The sequence below is a fragment of the Lepidochelys kempii genome, chromosome 20 (genome assembly GCF_965140285.1).
Source record: "Lepidochelys kempii isolate rLepKem1 chromosome 20, rLepKem1.hap1, whole genome shotgun sequence".
NCBI lineage: Eukaryota > Metazoa > Chordata > Testudines > Cheloniidae > Lepidochelys > Lepidochelys kempii.
In genome coordinates, this window is record NC_136399.1 from 6,662,085 (window position 1) to 6,685,566 (window position 23,482).

The 23,482-nt window shown below is 45.7% G+C and overlaps 1 protein-coding gene across 1 annotated transcript; it reads left to right on the forward strand.

Annotated features, from left to right (window-relative positions):
- Positions 1 to 1,197: 1,197 nt before the first annotated feature.
- Positions 1,198 to 8,784, forward strand: LOC140901004 (keratin, type II cytoskeletal cochleal). The gene is made up of 10 exons (XM_073319134.2): positions 1,198 to 1,785; positions 2,702 to 2,916; positions 3,674 to 3,734; positions 4,384 to 4,479; positions 5,686 to 5,850; positions 6,260 to 6,385; positions 7,673 to 7,893; positions 8,236 to 8,267; positions 8,372 to 8,467; positions 8,507 to 8,784. The coding sequence occupies exons 1-10, from the start codon at positions 1,198 to 1,200 to the stop codon at positions 8,782 to 8,784; spliced, it is 1,878 nt and encodes a 625-aa protein (XP_073175235.1).
- The last annotated feature ends 14,698 nt before the right edge of the window (positions 8,785 to 23,482 follow it).

Consider the following 23,482-nt stretch of genomic DNA (forward strand, 5'->3'; position numbering starts at 1 on the left):
GTATGTCCACACACATCACCCTAGCATCTGAGTACGTCTACATAACAATTAAACACTTGTGGCTGGCCTGGGTCAGCCGATGCGGGTTTGGGGAGCTTGGGCTGAGGGGCTGTAAAATTGCTGCATAGTCACAAGGGGTGTGTGGGGGGAGGAAGGTGCCAGAGCCTGGGCTCCTGTCCGAGTGTCTACACAGCAATTTTTAGCCCTGCAGCCCAGGCCCCCATGAGTCCAAGTCAGCAGACTTGGGTCAGCTGCAGCCATTCTTTGGGGCTTTTATTTCAGTGTAGATGTATCTTGAGTGTCCGTTGACACTTTTCAAGGGGATTTGCTCTCCTTGTTGATCATTGCATTTCTCATCCATGTTGCTGCACTTGTTATTCATGATACCAGATAATCAGCAAATTCTAGGATTGCAGATTCTAGGATTCACCTCTGCAGGAATTAAGGTCACGGGTAACAGAAGCTCCCATTACGAGCGATTTTTAGGAAGCTTCAGGGGTGAAAAGCCCAAATTCATCCTCTCTTGTAAAAGTCTTATTTTAATGAGACAATGCAGAGCCTCCTCCAATTGCAATATGCTCAGCTCCCGCTTTGGATTGGGCAACCGGTTCTCAGAAGCCAAAGGCAATTTTCCATGGAGAAAGCAGATTTAGGGTGTAATCATAGGTGTGTGTGTGGGGAATTGTGAAAGCTGTGCTATTATTTGGCATCCCCTAAAACGTTTGCCTGCCATGGGGCTTTACGAGGCAAGTTCCAGATAAAGCTACAGATAAAAGGTACCCATCCAGAATAAGGGGGAAATTAATGATTCACTGCATCATTTAAAGAGAGATCAATTCAGACACCCTAAAAAAGTGCAAGGCATCTTAGTCAGCGAGAGTTACCAGGAGGCGTATGTGACATTGTTCTTGTTTTGTTTTTTCCCTTCTGCATTGCTGGGGCGTGTGACTGGGTAGGGTCATTGGCCAATTGAAGATCAAAATCTGTCAACCACACCAAGCTCAAGAACACAATAAAATCATATCCTCTGTCACGCCCATGCAAACCCAGCCCATCTCCCGAAGCAGCTAAAAGGGAGCATCCCCGGTGCTGGATTCAGAGGGACTCACTTCCCTTCACTCTGCACTCATCTTCTTGCGCCACAGCTACGGTGATTCTTCTCCTCTTCATCTCCTACTCTGTGTAGAAGGAGCCACCATGTATCTCCAGCCGTGCACCCCGTCCACTGGAGGCAGCAGAAGGAGCTACAGCTCATGCTCTGCCATTGGTGCAGGTGGAGGAGGCAGAGTCAGGAGTAGCTACACCTCCTATTCCTCCTCCAGGGGCTATGGAGGTGGCGGACGCTGTGCAGGGTTTGGCAGCAGGAGCTTGCATAATCTAGGTGGAGGTGGAAGGATTTCTGCGGGGGGCTCTTACAGTGGAGGATTTGGGTGTAGAAGTGGTGGCTTTGGTGGCGGAATTGGTGTCGGGTTGGGCGGCTATGGAGGAGGACCGTGTGGCTTTGGAGCAGGAGCGGGTGGCTATGGAGGAGGAGTGGGCGGCTTTGGAGGAGGACCGTGTGGCTTTGGAGGAAGAGCTGGCTTTGGAGGAGGAGTGGTCGGCTTTGGACCTGGCTTTGGACCTGGCAGACCTGGGCAGCCTGGAGGCATCCAGCCCGTTCAAATTGATCCAAGGCTCCTGCAACCAATCAATATCGAGATTGACCCCCATATCCAACAAGTGAAAACTCAGGAGACGGCGCAGATCAAGGTCCTCAACAACAACTTTGCAACCTTAATCAACAAGGTGAGAAGTCAGGGCAGTAGGGGGGCACTTTGAACTGCTTTGTGCACGGCAGAAAGGGTTGTTTCTATATTTCCATCTCAGTTTTGGTAAGAAAGGAAAATTGAGCAGTGATCAGAAATAGGCTAGAATTTCTCATCCAGAGACAGAGAGAGATCAAAAGCTTCTCCTGCATGGGCCTTGCTATGGATTCAGCTACCTCAAGCTACTCTTTGGCTTTCAGCTGCAGGATGCTCCAGAAAGTCACGTTCAAGTCATCACAACATCTTTAGCATTCACTAGCTGGTCTTACTACTGTGAATTTCTCTTTCCACGTGGCCTCCTATCAAATGCTACCTTTTTATTAATATAATTTGATTATCAATGACTCATTTACAGTGGAAAACTAGGATTTCTAATTTGCTTTCATAGGGGCAGATCCTCAGCTTCAATGCAACTAGGACAGTTTACACTAGCTCAAGTTCTGCCCCAGAATGTTTACAGTGATGGAGCTCACTATTTTCAGATTCTTTTTGGTTGCCATTCTGAGTTTTGATGGAATAGTCCTAAGCTATATTAAAAAGTGCTGGTTGGAGGGCAGTGAGCGGAAAGGGTCAGAAATGTTTTGCAAAAATCTGTTCTCCTAAAATTTTCAAAAAGTTGAAACACTTCAATGAGCTCAGAGCTTTTGCAAAACAGGGTGAAAATGCCATGAAAATGCAACTGAAATTTTCTGCTATTTGGTTTCAAATCCCCAAATGTCATCCATATCTTGAAATTTCATCAACATTTCAAACTTTGATGACTTTGACCACCTTTGATATTACCATTCAACTGAGAAAGAACTCTCCTGTTTGCACAATGCAGCAGGATCCTTGAATAGTGCCGCTCTTCCAAGTATTATAGGGAATACTTAATCCATCTGCTTTTTGGGTTTCAGGTCCAGTACTTGGAACAACAAAATAAAGTTCTGGCCACCAAGTGGGAACTCATACAACAGCAAGGCGGAACAATTATTAGGAAGGACTTAGCGCCCTTGTTTGAGAATTTTATCCAAGCCTTGAGGAGGAAGCTAGATGGACTCCAAAGTCAGAAGGGACAACTGCAGTCAGAACTGGAGAACATGCAGCAGTATGTTGAGGAGTACAAGCGCAAGTAAGTGCATTAACAGAGTAAGAAACAAAACATTAAATTAAATTAAAACATATTACAGCTATAGCAAACTCGATCGGTCAATTTACTGTGCCTTCAGTGGTGAACAGCAGGGTCTAGTTTTCCCCATGCATAAACTCTTTGATACCAATTATGGCTGAAAATCCCAACATGGCCTAATTTCAAAGGCACAAATGGCAGAGAGGCACCTGGCCGTGGGTAGTCAATGGGAATTGGACTTCTAATTCCCATCTGTGGTTTGAAAATCACAAGAAGGATAAAGCCCAAGAACAGAGAAACATTTTTATTCACTACTTAAGAAAAAAACCAACCCCATTCCGCTTATAGGTATATAATAACCCTGAGTGCTAATATTCTTTCTTATCCTGGTGTAAATCAGTTGTGTTACAGCAGCCAAGAGGGTGGCTGATGGGCTGTGGACCTCGAGGAACAAGTGTGTTTTGAGGAGGGATCTGAAGGTGGAAAGGATGTAGGAGTGATGAATTGGATCCCATCTGCATGCAAGCAAGGAGTTAGTGGAAATAAAACATGAAGGGTCAATTAGATGCACACTGTTGGTATAGTAAAATGGGGAAGAGAAGGAGATGAGAACAGAGAGTTAGACAGGTGCTCTGATTTAAATATCTAGATTATTTGATATTAGACTTGATTTGAACCTTAGCTGAGTCTAGCCTTTCTTTACTGGTGACTGAAGCAGCAAAACTCAAATATACCCAGCTTGTCTCTTTACTTGAAACAGGTACGAAGAAGAAATCAACAGGCGCACAAGTGCTGAGAATGACTTCGTGGTGCTCAAGAAGGTAAGTGGCCATGCTAACTAAAGAATGCGGTGGGAAGCTTTAACCAGGGGTTCAACGGGATTCTGTCTTCAATGAAAATATAACCATTGAAAATCATAATTAGAAGGAAAAAAATGCCAGTTAGACACAGGCCTGCACCAAAATACCCAAGTTGCTACCACCTGTGTGTTACAACCCAATATCCACTTGTGATTGGGTAACTGAATTTGTCAGATGCCCAGAAAAATACCTATGCAGGTATTTCTGTGGTGCCCATTACAGTGCTATCTGAGTGCCTGATGAAAATTAACACATTTTTGTTCCTTACAAGTCCGGTTTTCAGCTTCTACACTTAAAGTCCACAAAATTTTCCAAAGGGATATTTGGTAAAGGGAAAGCAGTAGAGGACAGAAAGAAAGGACAGTCTAACCTTAATAGTGGTGCAAAGGAATGACTTTAGGCTATGTCCCCTTGGTTTTATTGCAATGGGTAATAAAATAACTAATCCCGAAGGTCCTGTTTTCTCCACACCTTGCTGAGTGCTACATTGGAAGGTCCAACATCAGCACAGCTGTTTCTTGATAGGGAACAGAGGATACTATTTCTGCCATGCTCAACCATACCCAATGGAAGATTAAACAATTCACGGTATCTCTCATCTTTCCTTCAGGATGTGGATAATGCCTACATGGTTAAAGTAGAGTTGGAAACAAGGGTGCAAAGTCTGACTGATGAAATCAACTTCCTGAGATTTGTATTTGAACAGGTAAGGAGCCTTCCATTTCCCTTGAGCAGCCGGTAATTGGGTGATGTCGGTCTTTTCCAAAGAGGCTTGACTTTGATTAGATACGAGGGTTGGGTTTCTTTTGGGTGATGGCTAGAACTGTTTGAAACTGACGAAGATTTTTATCCTTCTGCAAACATTTGCGCCAGAAAGTCTGACTCCATACAGATACAGACTGACTCATTTCTAACCTGGAAGCAAATGCCAGGCACCTGAACTCACCTTTAGGATGCCAGATTTTCAGAGCTGCTAAGCACCCACAGCTTCTGCTGAAGTCAATAAGGGCTCCTCGCTTTTGAAAATCAGCTCATTTATTTGGAGCATAAATATGGATCTAGAGGCCTAACTTTAAGCAACCGTGTTTGATCATTGTATCCACAGACAAATGGACTGAACTCAAGGCTGGGGACCAGGTCTAGTCTCTGCTTTGCATTGAAGGGCCTCAGGAATTCTTGGCACTTATTGTATAGCACTTCACAGACATTGGGTTAAACCCTGGCCCTAATGAATCAATGGGACTTTTGCCATTGAGTTTAATTAGGTCAAGTTTTCACCCATTGGCTTCAACCCTACAAGTGCTTTCTAAAATAAGTAGCCGAGTACACATGTAGTTCAGAAATGAGGACATGCCATCTAATTACCAGGGTTGGTGGAGAAACAGGGGGAAATTTTGTTAACAAATTTCCAAAATGCTTCTGTTTGGGAGTTATTGAAAAAGAGCTGATTTCTCATTTTTTACATCTCTTTTCGTAGAATATGCCACATTATCCCCACCCCTTCCTTTCTGTTTTTGTATAATGGGGAAAAAAGGCAAAATATTTAATTTTCCAGTTTCAACTGAACAATGAAATGTAGTCACAAAAAGTTTTCTTTTTGAGACAAGGCTGGGGTTTTTTTGGGGTTTTTTTTTGACAAAAAAATGGTTTTCCTTTAAGAATTTTGATCAGCTCTCATAATTGCTGTGACTTTAGAAACAAACCAAGGACCTTTTTGCAACACCCTCATTTCTGTAAGACCTCCTCCTCCTCAGCTGTGTTTATTCTATGACAGACGATGTTTGTCCTAAATTGAAGCAAACAGATCTCTATAGTAGACTTTAGACTGGAGAATAGGAAAAGGGGCAGAGGTGGGAAATAACATGCATGAAAGATATATGCAAGACATGACTAATGTTTTGGTGCCTTGCAGGAAATATCTCAGTTGCAGACGATAAGTCGTGACTTGTCAGTGGTTGTATCCATGGATAACAGCAGATCTCTAGATCTGGACGGCATCATTCAGGAAGTCCGAAATCAATATGAGGAGATTGCTCAGAGAAGTAGAGCTGAGGCAGAGGCTTGGTACCAGTCTAGGGTAAGTAATCAAGCAGCTAAAGATACGTGGATGGTAAATATCGCTCACAGCTGATTCATAAATACAGCTCAGTTGCAACGGAAGAACTACACATAGTAAACAAATATTTACAGCTACAGGCTTCCAGGCAGGAACTCCCTTCTTACATACAACCCAAGAGGATCCATGGTTCATGTTTGTTCTGAATTCTGAATAGGACCAAAGATGTAGAATGGGGTCATGGGGCCTTCACACTGCAGAGAACCATACTGTATTACCCAAAGAGCTCTGCATCTATGTAGGCTCCTAAAAGAGACACTGTAAGCTGGTATGATGGGCAGCAGACACAGCACAGCAGCTGCCAAACAATTACCAAGTGTTCTGTAGGTATCAGCGATATGTGGTTCAATGTTTTATTTCTGCCCATCAGTATGAAGAGCTGCAGAGCACAGCTGGAAGACACGGGGACAACTTGCGCAGCACCAAGATAGAGATCCAAGAGCTAACAAGGAATGTCCAGAGGATACGGTCTGAAGTTGAAAGTGTGAAGAAGCAGGTATGGCTCGGGAACTTTTTATATGTATCAGCACAGGGCTGGCTCAGGGATAATATTCCCTTGGAATTCCAGCAGCAGCAGGAGAGTTCTGGAAGCTGTCTGCAGCCTGCAGCCGTGGCATCTGCTGATTAAAGACACTGATGCTGGTTGAAGTCGGTGAAACTTGCAGATCTTTGAGAGCCAGCATGCGCTTGGAATGCATCTGCCTCCTTGGCAGGCCCCATCTCTCAGCACTTTGTAATAGGGGGTGCTGTGGAGAATGGAGATCCAAGCTCTCCTGGGGGCTGTTGAGTCATACTAGGCTGCTAACGCATACACAATGTGGAGACAGCCTGGTGGGTGGAAACCGGGGTTGACACTGCCTTGAAAACACTTCCCCAGTAAAACCTCTGCAGTGAATTAGAAAATCATAGGCGTCGAATCACTCAGCCTAGTTTGGTGTCTCGGGTCAGATTACTGCGTGCAAATGAGCTACAAGAATGGTGCAGTGGGTAGAGGACTGAACAGGAAATCGGGAGATGCCTGACTCCGGGTGTTCTAGCTGAGGTGTTCCCCAGGACTCCCCCGGTAATAGATTTCATAGCCTGTGCTGAATACATTGGGGTTGGTAGCTTTGCTGGCCAGAGACTGAATTGTGACTCAGCCAGATGTAACGCTCCTCTCACTTTGGGATGAGGAGTAAATTAGTTCATTCCCTTTTCATGGAGTAATGTATTCTTCTTTGTGGGCACATGAAGCTACTCCAGCCCATGACTACTGGGGCGGGGTGGGTTGGGCTCTCTGGTCCTCCACCCACTTGCCTGCAGCAAGGGGTATCAGATGAGGAGCCCCTGTAGCCGGAGTCATAATCTAAGCAGGAGAGTAAAGGGTAGGGGCCAGAGGTGTGTCAGTTCTCCTTATTCTTTGCATGGCAACTGGGGCAATTGAGCCCTAGACAGGGCCTTGGGCAAGTCACTGCCTTTCTCTGCCGTTCAGCTTCCCTAGCTATAAAGCAAGAACATGGATACTCACCCTGATGACTGGTGGAAACTGGTCATATCCCCCCCCGCCCCCCCAGAAAGTGTCCAGTTTTATTGGAAATTTTCAAGTTTTCAGTGAAAAAGTTCTGGCTGAAACCCCAAAACTTTGGATTTGGGGCAGTACTTTTTTTGGAGTGGGGTGGGGGAATGAAAAATTGAAATTTTCGGTAATGCCCCAGGCTATTTTCCAGCCACATGTAGCTTTGGTGAATCCAATGACGAAGCAGGTCTAGAGTGGAATTTAGACATTGCCTTTCCTCTTTTTCAGATCGCACAGCTACAGTCTGCCATCGCCGAAGCAGAGGAGAAGGGCGAGTTGGCCCTCAAGGATGCTAGGACAAAACTGGATGATCTTGAACATGCCCTGCAGAAAGACAAGGGGGATCTGGCTAACTTATTGAAAGAGTACCAGGATCTGCTGAATGTCAAACTTGCCCTGGATATCGAGATCGCCATGTACAGGAAACTGCTGGAAGGAGAAGAGTGCAGGTAGGTGCATTGCCTGTTGGGATTTGTGTTTCCTTAGAAGTTTTTAAGGTCAGGCTTGACAAAGCCCTGGCTGGGATGATTTAATTGGGGATTGGTCCTGCTTTGAGCAGGAGGTGGGACTAGATGACCTCCTGAGGTCCCTTCCAACCCTGATATTCTATGATTCTATGATTCAAATGGATTCAAATTCCCGATTTGCTAGGAGCTATTATAAGTGGGAAATAAATAAATACTTAGCAACGTCCTTTGCATGAAGGATGGGAAGTTCTCAAATGAGCAGGGCTCTGTGGAAGCATGACCTGCTTTCCGGGATGAATGACCTATGTCCCTTTTCCTACACAGGCTAGCCAGAGGCCAGTCTCATGTGAATGTCTGTAAGTAGCTTGTGGTCTTCACATTGATGTTATGTTGTCTGCGTTTCCCTGGGGATTGTGAGCTGCCCTTATGCTGACAGGATGACCCTGGGCTTCTCTTGCAGCTGTCATTGGTGGAGGCGGAGGAGACATCGGGGGTGGATTTGGCAGCGGAAGCGGAGGCGTCATCTGTGGCGGTGGATTTGGCGGCGGAAGCGGAGGCGTCGTCTGTGGTGGTGGATTTGGCGGCGGAAGCGGAGGCGTCGTCTGTGGCGGTGGATTCGGTGGCGGTGGACTCGGCGGCGGAAGCGGAGGGGTCGTCTGTGGCGGTGGACTCGGCGGTGGACTCGGCGGCGGAAGCGGAGGGGTCATCTGTGGCGGCGGATTCGGCGGCAGAAGCGTTGGAGGCTTCTCTTCTGGAAGTGGAAGGGTCTATGGCGGTGGCAGCAGCGGCATCTGCTCCAGCGGCGGTTCCTCCTCGGTCGTACGGAGATGCACCACGTCTTTCTCCTCCAAATCCGGTTCAGGAGGGTACTGAGCACTGGAGCCAGGCCCCAGAAAGAAAAAAGCATCTTTTTATCTTCAAATGGCAGCAGCACACCCCACCTAACCCAACTCTGGTATCCAGAAAAGAAACGAACTGTATCCCTTACAGCCCACACCCTCAAATCCCCACCTGATCCCCACCGCCTCTTCCCTGAAGGGAGGGAGGGAGCCACGCGCCATCCTGGCAGCAACACCTGCCGGGTTTAAGCCAAACGTCCATGTCAATTGAAACGCACCCACCGATTAAATGTGATAAGACCCTGTAAAGAAATGCATCACTTGAGGATATCAGTAAGCCGTGAGCTGATTTAGAGGAGGGAGAGCTCTGCCCCTCTGGGTGTGCTGTAGATTGTTGGCTGTTGTGGCTGTCAAGGGGTAATGTGTATAAAACTCAACTTTCCTTCTCTTTTCGTAGCGCTTCTTCCAAAATGGCTATATTTTTCTTGGGTGCTATTGTATTTACTGTGCCTTGCATCTCCTGTTTGCGTGCTTTACAAATAGGTCTGAGTTGCGGTCAATGTGGGGAAAAATTATAATCCATCTTCAGCTGAGTTTAGGAGTTAGTAATGTTTGTGTGGCTATCTAGACACGACAGGCTTCCCCTTAAGGAATGATTAGGCAGGTTTGTTATTTTGGGAATCCAAAGACAGGCTCTAACCAACATTCACCATAAACAAGTGGGTACCAATTCCACTCATCCCCCATCCTCCTTTAGTTGCACCTGATTCCACCGGATGTATTTGTGCCTTTATTGTAAAGACAACAGAGCAAACTATTCACTGCAAAACATTCTGTGATGTAGAATATGCTGTACTGTCACCATTTACCTGCCTTTCCTACTCATGGGGCGTTCCATTTTCTTGGGGCGTGACCATTTGCAATAAACTGCAGACAAGTCAGATCATGTCTATGTGTCGTTATTATTATACAAGATTGAATAGGTCTGTGGTCAGGATCCTGAATGAAAAGCAAGAGCTGTTCTTCTGGTTAAAAAACAGACATACAACGATACTCTGGGCAAAACTCTCAGCTAATGCAAATCAATGAAGGTCTGTTGAAGTCCACGGACCTAGGCCAGCTTATAGTCTGGCCCTGTGTGTTCTGAAATGTTGTTAAGATTATTGACATAGAGTTCACGTCCTAGAGCAGTGGTTCCCAAACTTGTTCCGCTGATTGTGCTGGGAAAGCCCCTGGTGGGCCGACGTGCTGGCTGCCGCTTCCAGCAGCTCCCATTGGCCTGGAGCAGTGAACCGCGGCCAGTAGGAGCCGCGATCGGCCCAACCTGCGGACGCGGCAGGTAAACAAACTGGCCCAGCCCGCCAGGGGCTTTCCCTGCACAAGCCATGGAACAAGTTTGGGAACCACTGTCCTAGAGGCAGGGCAGTTTGAATCTGCTGCAAGGTTGGTTTTTTTGTTTGTTTTTTTTGGAGGTCACTGTGGAGTTGGAAAGAAATAATAATAACTAGGCCTGGTTCTCCGTTATGCTAGTATTATGCCAGTGTGACTCTACTGAAATCAAGGGAGTCACACTTCATGTTATGAAGTAGTGAAGAAAACCCCGGTCTCTACATTACTGTGGTCACAGCAGACAAGACCCACATGCTACTGAATCTGAGACATGTGGTCCTTTGAGCAGAGAAAGGGAAGTGTCAGTGGAACAATGATCACCAGCACGTTGTGTAAGGTGGGAGCTTGGTCTAGCAAAGGTATAGAATCGAATATCAGGGTTGGAAGGGACCTCGGGAGGTCATCTAGTCCAACCCCCTGCTCAAAGCAGGACCAATCCCCAATTTTTGCCCCAGATCCCTAAATGGCCCCCTCAAGGATTGAACTCACAACCCTGGGTTTAGCAGGCCAATGCTCAAACCACTGAGCTATCCCTCCCCCCAAACATCTGACGACTGGAATAACTGTATAACAACATCTGATGACTGGAAACTGAAGCTGGATGCATGGGAACTTGAGTGCAGGTTTTTAACAGAGAAGGTAATTAACCAATGGAACAGCTTGGGAAGAGGTGGATGTGCCATCACATGGACACCAAGACTTGGAGTCTTTCTAAAATGTACCCTCTAGCTCAGCCAGAAGTTATGGGAATGATGCAGGAATCCTATGGCCTGTGTCATGCAGGAGATTAGAAGAGGTCCCTTCTGGCCTTAAACCTCTATGGGCTCCGAAGGGCAGTAAATAGGCAAATTTCCAAAGAAAGCCCAGATTAGTTGTAACTTGAACTGGTTGAACATTGGAATTTTCATCCAGTGGGAAATTCTGATATTTCAAAATTTATTTTAGTCTTGCATTGGTGCCAAAAGCTGAAAAATCAAATTTTTCTGGCAGAATGGGAAATTCTTAAAATTTTGGATTCATAACGTTTTGTTTTGAGATTCCCAAATTGAGATGGTTTGTTTTGCCTCAGTTTGATATTATTGTGTGTCCCACTTGAGCTGACATAGAGCCTGGTAGCCTGAGGACTCGTCCAGTGGTCTGAGGGCATCAGGTTGCGGGGGATCAATCAGAGCTTCTGACAGCCTACCTCTCAGCAGGATGGGTAGGTTGGTAAATGTCACTGGTGAAGGGCTATAATGAATGGAAGTTTTTGAGCACAGAATCACCCCAACGGTAGAGTGCATCATGGGAGATGTAGTCCAGTCAGTAAGCCTGGCTCTGAGAGAAAGATGGGGGCATAAAGCATCCAAACTGCAGCTCCCACGAGGCACAGCAGTAGCTCAAGGTAATGTCAAACTGAATTGAAACAATTTTTTTTTTTTCAGTTTGACAAAGTGAAACATTTTGATTAGGCCCAAACCGACCTGCAACAAAGTGTTTCAGTTCGATTTTTATAATGGAAAACTGAAATATTTTGGCAAAAATAAAAATTGTTTCCGTGGAAAATTTCAGTGCTGAAGAACCCACATTAGCTGTCAAAATAAAAAAAAAATCCTGACTGGCCCTGGTTGGAACCTTCTTGTATTTTACAAAGATCGTTTGAACTGCAACATCCCAAGAAGCAAAACGTAGTTAACGAACGTCTCCCTCGGACATAGAAAGGACCAGAGCTTGAACCCCATCACAGCAACTGCGCAGTCTCTCCCAGCGTATGGCTACACAGGCACCGGCAGACGCTTTGGTAGCTCGACGCGCACTAGCTCCAACCGAGTTAGCACCTAGAAAAAGGAGTGTGGTGGTGGCAGCAAGGGCAGCAGCTCGGGCTAGTCATTCGAGGACGTGCCCTGGGGCTCAGCCAGGATTGTACTCAGGCAATTAACCTGAGTTGGCGCAGCCATACTGCTATTTTTAGGTGCTAACTCAGGCAAAGCTAGCGTGGGTACAGCTACCCGAGCTGGGAATCGCCCCTCCCAGCTGCTGTGTGGGCGTAGCCTAGCAGTGCAAATCCACCACCATGCTAGTGTAACCAGCTAGTAAAGAGTTCTCCTGCCGAGGGGAATCCCCATGTGGCATAGAGCTGCCGAAGCGCCTCTACACCCCAACCTTCCTTGTTCCTGGCATTATGGGTGTTGGCAAAAGTGTCTCTACTCCCCAGTAACCCCCAACTGCTGGATCAGTCCTTTGAGGCCTTAGGCAGCTGGATGCAAAATAGAGCAGCCCGAGGGCTTCTCTAACTTGTACTGATTTGGTCCCTGTCAAGCCACCGGATTAGTGTTGGGGACTCATAGATTGATAATTTATAAGGCCAGGAGGGACCTCTGTGTGATTATCTACTCTGACCTCCTCCGGTAATACAGGCCCTAGAACTTCCCTAAATTAATTCCTCTTTGAATTACAGCACAACTTTTATAAAAAAAACCATCCGTTCTTGCTTTAAAATTTGCCAGTGGTTGGTGAATCCACCACAATCCTTGATAAATTGAGAGGGAGCACAAAGATGCTTTAAAGCAATCTTTGCTCATATTGCTTTTGTTTAGGAAGAAATAATGGGGAAAAATAAAACATTCTGAAAATGTCAAAAAGGGGCTTTTGACATTCTCAGACCTAAGAGTTACGATTTTTCATGTCAAAACAAAATGTACTTGTTTTTTGTTTCAAATTTTGTTTCAAAATGTACTTTATGTAAGCGGGGGAATGCTCCACTATTGTGGGGAACTTTCCTAGCTGATACATGACCCCGGTGAAATGGGCTGGTGAAAGGATCTGAGTCCTCGCTTCCACTCCCTTTACTCAGAGGCCTGCCTGACCTCGAGGGCTCCCCTTCCACTCTCCTGTGTGGCTGAGTCCTCGTAACCTGGGAGGCTCGACCCGCAACCCTGTCGTGGTCACGTAGGGCAGGGGATGGGGTGTCCCCGCTCTGGGGGGCTCTCACTGCTCTGGACGCTTCCCTGACCCACTGATCATCACACACAGTTCAAAGCAAATACAATTTATTAAACAGCAACCAATTAAAAAAAATAAGGAAAAAATGGGAAAGGTGAAAGGAAAACCCGTCACCCTGCTCTGTGGCACGGGGACCTCACACCCAGCGTCTCTGGAACATCAGGGCAGTTCAGTCTGTTCCTCACAAGTCCCAGCCCCTGCCCAGGCCCCGGCTGAGCTGTAGGGATGCTGCGGGTCAGACACTTGCTCTGGCGATGGCCACATGCTATCAGGCTGTAGGTGGCAGGACCCTTCTTCCCAGTGTTGCCCCCACCCCGTCGGGGCTACAATCCCCCTCCACATCTGGCCTGCAAGGCCCCTTGGCTGGGGGCGTCTCCCTGCACTGGGCCCGTTGCCCAGGGTCCCCCTCGCTCTTCCCAGCTGCTCACCGCACCCGGCTCCGGTCTGCTCCAGCCCCAGCTCCAGCTCCACTCTGCCCCAGCACGGCTGCTGCTGCTGCTCTGCCTCCAGCCCCCTGGGCTGCTTCTCTGGCCCCCCTGGCTCTGGGGCTGCAGCTCTGCTCCCAGCACAGGTCTGCTCCCTGGGCTGCTTCTGTGACTCTGCTCCCAGCACTGCCCTGCTTCCTGGGCTGCTTCTCTGCCCCCTCTGGCTGGCTCGGCTCTGCTCCCAGCTTAGCTCGGGCCCCTGCTCTCTCCTTAGCTCGGTCCCACCCTGTCTGACCCAGGTAACTCTGGCTCACACAGAGGACGGGACCCCCTGGCCTCCTGACTCCCTCACTTAGCTTGCCCGCCCTGTCATTCAGGCTGACCTGGAGCATAGTCCTCTCCCCATTGTTCCTGGGGACTGTCAGTCTCAGGGTGCTGATTTCCCATTGACCCTTCCCCTTTCTTTTGGGCCTGGGAGCTAGCCAACCAAAACACCCCCACTGAGTTTTAGGAAGGCGCCAACAGTTCCCTTACATTTAGTTTATATTCAAATTTCAAAGGACAAAACACTTCGCTTGACCCAAAAGAAATCTTTTTCATAATTTTGTTTCACAAAATGGTTTCAAAATTTTGTCTGTTCACCCCAATTTGGGATGATTTTTTTTTTTAAATTCAGTTTTTTGCGAGTCTAAAATCCTATTTTCTAACCGCTTCTGGTAGCAACATATACATATCTAGCTAGGCTGTTATACTGGCACCCAGGACTAATATCCTAGGAATGCAAAGACGTCAGATGATAGTCTTGGCTAGTTACCAGGAAATGCTCCTAGGAAAGATAAATGATATTACATATACAGTCGGGAATGTACTGGTATAACTCCAGTCAGTTTGGCCCGGTGACTCATAGGTATGCCACTGAGGGGAATCCCATTGCGTCAAAACTAATTTGACTGCAATGACACATAGTTGGGAGGATTCTTCATAACGGCTGGAATTAGAGATGCTATTAATTAACGTCACCATCACTGTGAGTTACGTTGTATGCATTGTGCCTCAAAGCAAGGTGCTTTACAGACGTAAAACAAGACAGACCTGGGTTTCAAAGATCTGACCATCTAAATGCAGACAAAAGAAATTGGAAAAGAAGAAAGAATCATTTCACCTTTTATTGTTATATTTACTCTGATTTTCCTTTTTTATTTAAAAAAAAATCCTCTCTTTTAACCCTTAAGTGCTGGACTTATCATTGTCATTAGTCCATTGCTTATATCTACCATGATATGACTTACCTTGTTGTTTGCATTATCAGTAGATCTGGTGGAATTATTATTACAATTATTATTTCTGAAACTTTTTTTGATGAAACCTGAAAACTGAAAAAATGTTGGTAAAAATTCTGGTTTTGTCCAAAAGTTTCAGATTTGTTTTTCGAAAACTGATTTTTTTGTTTGTTTGCTTTACAGAATACAGTTTCTGAACAATGACAATTTTTGTTTTTGGTCAAAAAACAAGAGTTTTTGCAGGAAATTTGGAAAAATACCTAAAGTTTTAAAAAATGTCATGCAAAAATAATTAGACAAGTTAGGTGAGGTATTATCTTTTATTGAACCAACCTTTGTTGGTGAAAGAGACACGCTTTCGAGCTTACACAGAGCTCTTAAGACCTGAAGAAGAGCTCCATGTATGCTCAAAAGCGTGTCTCTTTTGCCAAAAGAAGTTGGTCGAATAAAAGATAATACCTTATGCACCTTGTGTCTCTCATATCCTGGGACCAACCCTGCAAACAAAAACCTAACTGGTATATTTGGATCAGCTTTAATGATCACTATTTTCTATTCCCTTTTAAAAAACTCATCCTAGATTTGTTTTTCATTCATTATTTGTTCATTCCCTTCCTCTCCTCCCCCATCAGCGGTTTGAACCCCTTCCTGTGCTCATTTGCAGCTTTCCCCTAATTAAGTCTCTTCCCCGTCCATGGCTCAGTTAGGCCAGTGTGGAACCTGCTCTTTATCAGTTGCACAGGTTGCTGAAGCAGCTGGACTCACATAAGCAAAGATCCAGTGGTTTCTTCCCGAGCCCACCGCTTGCCTTTCCCCTTCATGATCTTTTATTGGAGTGCCTCATGCAGACGGCACAGAGACCTTTCCCCTGGTGTGCAATCAACGCTGCACCCAGGACTACCTCTGGTGCTCTCATGCAGTCTCCCCAGAAAATGCCCCCAAAAATATATGTCCACCTCTCAATCTATACAGGTATTTCTGTGATGCTCATCGCTGTGGCATCTGAGTGCCTCACCAAAATTACCACATGTTTGTGCTTTAAAGTCCCGTTTTCAGCTTCTGAACTTACTGTCCCTGAAAGTTGCCAAAGGGATATTTGGTAAAGGGAGAGCAGTAGAGGAAAGAAAGAAAGAAAGAAAGAAAGAAAGAAAGAAAGAAAGAAAGAAAGAAAGAAAGAAAGAAAGAAAGAAAGAACATTCTAACCTTTATAGTGGTGCAAATGAATGACTTTATGCCATGTCCCCCTTGGTTTTATTGCAATGGATATTAAAATAATGTCCTGTTTTCCCCACACCTTTCTGAGCTCTACATTGGAAGCCCCAACAGCAGAACAGCTGTTTCTTGACAGGGAACACAGGGTGCTATTTCTGCCATACTCAACGATACCCAATGGGAGATTAAACAATTCACTGTATCTCTGATCTTTCCTTCAGGATGTGGATTGTGCTACATGGCTAAAGTAGAGTTGGAAACAAGGGTGCAAGCTCTGACTGATGAAATCAACTTCCTGAGATATATATTTAAGCAGGTAAGTAGTCTTCCGTTTCCCTTGAGCAGTCGGTAATTGGTGATGTGGGTCCCTTCTAAAGGGGGTTGATTTTATTAGATACTAGGGTTGCGTTTCTTTTGGATGACGGCTAGAGCTGTTTGAAAATGAAGATGAATTTTTTTCCTTCTGCAAACATTTGTGCCAGAGAGTCCGGACTCCATACAGATCTCAGAGACCTCATTTCTAACCTTTGAACCAAATGCCACGACACCTAAGGTGACATTTAGGCTGCTAGGTTTTCAGAGCTGCTGAGTACCCGAACTTCTAATGAAGTCTAAAGCGGTTATGGGTGCTCCTCACATTTGAAAATCAGCCCAAATATTTAGAGTCTAAATATGGGTTTAGATGCCCAACTATAAGCAACCATGTTTGATCATTTTAGCCACAGGAGAATGGACTTAACTCAATGCTGCGGTTGGGAGGGTGTCAGTTCTATTCCCTGTCTTGTCACAAGTGGCCTCAAGAATTCTTGGCACACTATAGCCCTTCACAGACATTGGGTGAAATTCTGGTCCTAATGAAGTAAATGGGACTTTTGCTATTGATTTGAATGGGGCCAGGATTTCATCCTTGGGTTCGCAGTTAAAAGTGCTTACTGAAGTAGCCTTGCTCAGAAATGCTGAAATTCTGTGGAATTACTAGGGCTAGTCAAACAAATGAGAGGAAATTTTGTTAAAAATTTTGCAAGATTTCAAAATTGATTCTATTTTGAAGTTATTTGAAAAGGCTGATTTTTCATTTCCCCCCTCAATTTTTGCAGGAGATTCCTCCTTTATTTCCTACCCCCAGTCCTTCCCTCCCTTTTTCGTATAATAGGTGAAAATGAAAACATGTTTTCTGATTTCATCAAAGGAAAGGAAGTTATGTCCTGAAAAGTTTAACTTTTGAAAAAAAGCAAAAAGAAAAGGAGGACTTGTGGCACCTTAGAGACTAACCAATTTATTTGAGCATGAGCTTTCGTGAGCTACAGCTCACTTCATCGGATGCATACTGTGGAAACTGCAGTAGACATTATATACACACAGAGACCATGAGACAATACCCCCTCCCACCCGACTGTCCTGCTGGTAATAGCTTATCTAAAGTGATCATCAAGTTGGGCCATTTCCAGCACAAATCCAGGTTTTCTCACCCTCCGCTTCCCCCCCCCCCCACAAACTCACTCTCCTGCTGGTAATAGCCCATCCAAAGTGACCACTCTCTTCACAATGTGTATGATAATCAAGGTGGGTCATTTCCAGCACAAATCCAGGTTCTATCACTCCCTCACCCCCCTCCAAAAAAACACACACACAAACTCACTCTCCTGCTGGTAATAGCTTATCAAAAGTGACCACTCTCCCTACAATGTGCATGATAATCAAGGTGAGCCATTTCCAGCACAAATCCAGGTTTTCTCACCCCCCCACCCCCATACAAACTCACTCTCTTGCTGGTAATAGCTTATCTAAAGTGATCATTGAGTTGGGCCATTTCCAGCACAAATCCAGGTTTTCTCACCCTCCGCCCCCCCCCCCCCACTGCTGGTAATAGCCCATCCAAAGTGACCACTCTCTTCACAATGTGTATGATAATCAAGGTGGGCCATTTCCTGCACAAATCCAGGTTCTCTCACCCCCTCACCCTCCTCCAAAAACCACACACACAAACTCAATCTCCTGCTGGTAATAGCTTATCCAAAGTGACCACTCTCCCTACAATGTGCATGATAATCAAGGTGGGCCATTTCCAGCATAGATCCAGGTTTTCTCACCTGACCTGGATCTATGCTGGAAATGGCTTGAAATGGCCCACCTTGATTATCATGCACATTGTAGGGAGAGTGGTCACTTTGGATAAGCTATTACCAGCAGGAGATTGAGTTTGTGTGTGTGGTTTTTGGAGGGGGGGTGCGGGTCCACACCTTGCCCTTGTTCGGGGAAGATTTAACCATCCCCAGGTTGACCAATCCTTCTTTGCACCTCAGCAACGTCAGTATGCATTTTGACATCCTCGTCAAGTATATCAAGCCCTGTGTGCCATACTTGCCACCATTGGTGATTGTGACAATTGGTGGTTGTTTGTGACAATCGGTGGTTGTTTGTGACAATCAGTATGAAGTGCTGCAGAACACAGCAGAAGGAATGGGGACAGCCTACACAACACCAAACGAGAGAACCAACAGCTAATCAGGTGTTTCCAGAGCCCGCGAGCTGAAATTGAGAAGTTGAAGAAGCAGGTAACGCCTGTGAACTTTTCATATGTACCGGGCCTGGGGCTTAATTGGGGATAAGATTCCCTTGGAATTCCAGGATCGGCAGTAGAAATTTGGAAGCTGTTTGCAGCCTGCAGGCACCGTGCCTGCGGATAAAGACACAATACTCACTGAGTTCAACGCAGTTTAGGACAGATTACAGCACATGAACGAGCAGGCTTAGACGGTCTGTGTTAATCGTCCAGTGGGTTGGGCCTGGCGCTTGAACACAAGCAACCTAGGTTCTGGCCCAGGTCCTGACAACGATTCCCTTGGTGATCGACTTTACGGTCTGCCCTGAATAAGGAGGGCCATAGCCCTGTCCTCCATGTTTGCTTGCACTCATTTGAATGAGCGTACTCATTGGATGAGAAGCCCCGGTGGCCAGAGTCACAGTGTGAGAACGGTAGTAAACTGGGGTGGGGGAGGTATCAATGTACCCGGGAAAGTCACTTTCCTTCTCTGCTGCTCAGCTTCCCTAGCTGTAAAATAGGGACACTAAGTCTCATGCTGCTCTGATTAGGGCTGGTCGAAATCTAGCACCTAGCAACAAAATGCAGAGAAAGACACACAGCAAGCTGCTTGCCTAGGGCACAACTCCACCCACCTTGCTCCAGACTTGTTCTTTTGCAGGCTGACTGCTGAGGACCCAGATTGCAGGCTTCCCTCAGAGCCCCCTAGCCTGCAAGCAGGACCAGAAAACCCTTTAGCATTTAAAGGGACAGCTTGTAATTTTAAAGCCATTTTCAATACACCCCAGGAAGGAAGGGAAATTAATAGCCCGGCAAATTGAAAAGTCACTGACGGATACTTTAGAGGCGTCACAGACACTGCAGGACATTTATGAGACAATCACTATAATAACACAGGTCTGCAATCTTCTTTTACCACCACACACACACACCTATAAGCTATATATAATAGGGAAGAATGCAAGAGAATTCTGAACCAGCAATTCTGGCTGAAGTGTTTATTCAGCGTTTAGAAGAGAAGGGCAAGATATTTTCGGAGAAAGGCTGTTGCAGCAAGAGGCACAGTGCTGTTGCTGCTAAATACTTTGCCTTTGGTAGCGGGTCTCTGTAACCCACTTGTGGTTGTGTGTTACAGGATGTGAGTTCTTGTGGCACCTTCGAGACTAACCAATTTATTTGAGCCTAAGCTTTCGTGAGCTACAGCTCACTTCATCGGATGTAGCTCGTGAAAGCTTTTGCTCAAATAAATTGGTTAGTCTCGAAGGTGCCACAAGTCCTCCTGTTCTTTTTGCGAATACAGACTAACACGGCTGCTACTCTGAAACCTGTCAGGATGTGAGCTGTTACAGTCCTCAATTATAGCACTCAGCCAAGTTCTTTCTCTTCTGGCTCCTGACACCTGTCCTGTGTGGGGTGGGAACTAGCGAGGGGAGGCTGATATTAATTAAATCGATGCCTTTAGGGGTGGCAGACGTGCTCTCTGAAGTGACAGGAAATGACCAACTGGTTTTACCGAGGCAATTAAGGTCTTTTTTTGGATCATACGCACTGTGCAAACAACTCAATGGAATGAGCTGACACTCTGCCCACCCCACCGGCAATTTGAAGGCTCAAAGGGGAGCATCTGATAGGCCAGACAGCGTGTTTGGGGCTGTCAATCTTCGGTGGAAATTCATTCAGGTTAAAGTGACATTTTGCTAAGCAGGGCTGTGGGGATTAGAGCTGGGTGAAACCTTATGTGCGGTCTTTTGAAGTGGCCCAGAACCAAAACCCTGGATCCAAACATCTTGGACCCTCGGAGTGTTCAAACAGGGAACCAGATGCCTCTCTTTTGGCAGTACTGGGAAGAGAATTTAATCTAATTATTCTTATTTTTGTAAATTCTTTGGGATTGGGACCTGTCACGGGGTCCACTCACCACAGGAGGCGCCTTCTCCTGGTTGCTCAGAGGATTAGCACTGGCCAGTGACTGCACCCTCCTCTGGCAGTGTCTCCCCCCCGTCCTTTCATCCTGCAGATTCCTCTCAATCCAGGAACCATAGCCTCCTTTTCGTGACTTGGCTCTCCGGCCAGGTCACTACATGGTTCCCCGTTCCGGGGTATGCAACAAATTTCTTTCTGGAACAAATCAGGGAGTCCACTGTCCTCTGCCTGGTCGGTGCCACATCCCCAGTGGCTGGTTGGGGAACCTGGGACCACCCACTTTGGGTTCCAGTTCAGGGGCCCTCTGGTCAGCATCCAAAGTCTACAATCCTCTTCCTGGCTGCTTTACCCCTGATCCAGCTCCTACCTTCCTGGCTTCTGCCCTCTCTGGGTTTGCCAGCCTCCTAACTCCCTTTTCCCAGGGAGTAACTGTGCACTACCCTTTCTAGATTTAACACACCTCGCTCCTCCCAGCGAGTGACTGCAGACTACCTCCCTGCAGTCCTTTCTGTTGCCAGCTTCCTGCCCAGCTGAGCCTGGTCTACTTAAATCTCTGCTCCCTGTCCACTTCTCCAGATGTAGCCTGGACAGTTTTTTGGCCCACTCAGCCATTTTAACCCTTCCAGGCCCTGTATGCGGTAAACAGCCCGGTTTTGTTGTTCTGTGTTTGTACAGCACCTTGCACAATCAGGTCCTAGTTATGATAACTTTGAGAGTGGATACCACAAGTACTCCTTTTCTTTTTGCGAATACAGACTAACACGGCTGTTCCTCTGAAACTATGGTAATGGGTGCTACAGAAAAGCATGTTGTAATAATAATCATAATTAATAAATCATATAGTGCCTTACATGTTCAAAACACTCGTCAAATAATAATTCTCCCGTCAACATCCTCAACAGGCAAGCAAGGGAGTATTTATGAAAGATAACAGCAACAATAGCCAAGTTCGCAAGCTCCAACACTCGTTCAACTTTTCTTTTGCAGCCAACAGCTCAGTGGCGAACAACTTCACACAAGGGTGACTAAATGGTGATCCAGCGTCAACATACATAATTACCACCTTTACTGCCATTTAAAATGGTTTAATTAAGCTCAGAACACCCACACTGCTGACATGAAACTGATCCTCAAGGGTATATGTCACTCCCTGTTTAATTGGGAGTGTATGCTAAAAGTATGTGAACATTATACCTCAAAGGCAAATAATTAAAAAAAAAACCATCAAGAGAATTTATCCGGGTACCCACATTTCCTTCCTGGAATTCTTTAAGAAACGGAAGCAGGTAGCGCTGGTCAATTATGAAAACAAAAATGGTTTGGGGACAATTGGTTGTAAGTATTTTCCATATAAATGTTGAAAGAAAGGGAAAATGGTTTCATTTGAAAATTTTCATTATTCTTTCAAGGATTTTTAACGAAAAGAAGCAAGCCAACGACTTTTGAAACAAAATGAAAAAAAGTGTTTCGTTCCAAGTTTTATAGTTTTTGCTTTTTAAAAAAAATGACGTTGGAAGAAAATGAAAAAATTGGAAAATTCAAGGCAACTTTTGTTTCGTTTCAAATCTTTCCGTTTTTTTGATGGAACAAACCAAACAAACAAAAAAAAAATTAAGAAATAAAACAAAAACTGTTGCCCACATTTTCACACAAAATTTGTGATTAGTTTGAAAAGCCATTTTTTTTCATTTAAAAAATGTTTCTATCTAAAATTTTCAGCCAGCTCTGGATTGGTATTTTCTGATGGGGTTGGTCACGTTTTTTGCTGTTTGTAAGGGTGTTTGAACAATTGTAACATATTCATTGAAATGTCAAGAAATCAGAAATTTCAGCGTGCATGGTCATTCCACCAAATACGCAGAGCAGAAACAGTTGTTTGTTAAACTCCTGTTTAAAAATATTCAGTTATCCAATCAGCTAGCTGCAACTGTAACAACACTATGTGACTCAGGCTGACCATCCACGAACCGTGATTTACAAATGATCGTTCATCCAGATATTTGGACCAGAAACCGTATTAATCATTAGTTGAAAATTCAGAGAAACAAGGCGGGTGAGGTAATATCTTCTGCTGGTGAGAGAGACAAGCTTTCGAGCATACACAGAGCATTTCTTCAGCTCTGCCAATAAAAGATATTACCTCACCCTCCTTGTCTCCTTAATATCCTGGGACCAACACAGCGACAACAACACTCGTTGCAAATTTGTTATGCTTCTGTTTAAAAAACTTCAGTCAGCCAATCAGGGAGGAGAGATGACACCATGTGACACAGGCTGACCAGTCACATTCCTTGAATTAAAAATAAGTGACTAGTTATAGGGCTCAATCCGACAAGATGCTGAATGCACAGGGCAAAGCCCTTTAGAGTACGCTGAACTTTAAACATGTGAGCTGTTAGAGTTGATATGACGATCCCTCAGCACAGGGACAAGATAACCAGAACTGCCTCCTGAGCTTCCCCAGAATGAGAGCCACAAAGGTGGCTTACGGCCATCTTTACCCCTTCCTCCTCACTCTACATGGGGCACAACTCAGAATCAGAGTCATAAAAGCCAAGATTTTCTCCGGTGATGAGGTCAGCTTGGCATGGAGGACAGGCCAGTGAGAATGCTGGTTACAGCTTCCTGTATCTCAAGCTGCTCCAGGCCATGCTAAGTTAGAACAGCCTTGGGGCTGCTCTCACTTATACCGGTTGACTGTGGTTCCGCAGAGGTCGGTTGAAAACTGGCAGAGCACTTGTTTGACCCCACACTGAACAGGTCCCCTCCCATTCTTGACATCCCCCTCAAAAGATCTCCCCTACATCAGGCTAGGGCAGGGGCAGTTTGTTCAAAGTCAGATATGCCATTTTACCCCAGCTAAGAGCTTCCTATTTGGGGGATTGTCACAGGGTAACTGGTCCCTGTGGATTGACTAGGCCCAACTCCCCTGGCCCAGAGCTGCTGAGTCTGATCCAGGACTGGACTACACCTGGGCCA

Bases quoted from the DNA above. Each gene is read 5' to 3' on its own strand.
- LOC140901004 (XM_073319134.2), top strand. From the start codon at position 1,198: ATGTATCTCCAGCCGTGCACCCCGTCCACTGGAGGCAGCAGAAGGAGC. The intron at 3,735-4,383 runs GTAAGTGGCCAT...TCTTTCCTTCAG, and splicing joins ACTTCGTGGTGCTCAAGAAG to GATGTGGATAATGCCTACAT. The intron at 6,386-7,672 runs GTATGGCTCGGG...CCTCTTTTTCAG, and splicing joins TTGAAAGTGTGAAGAAGCAG to ATCGCACAGCTACAGTCTGC.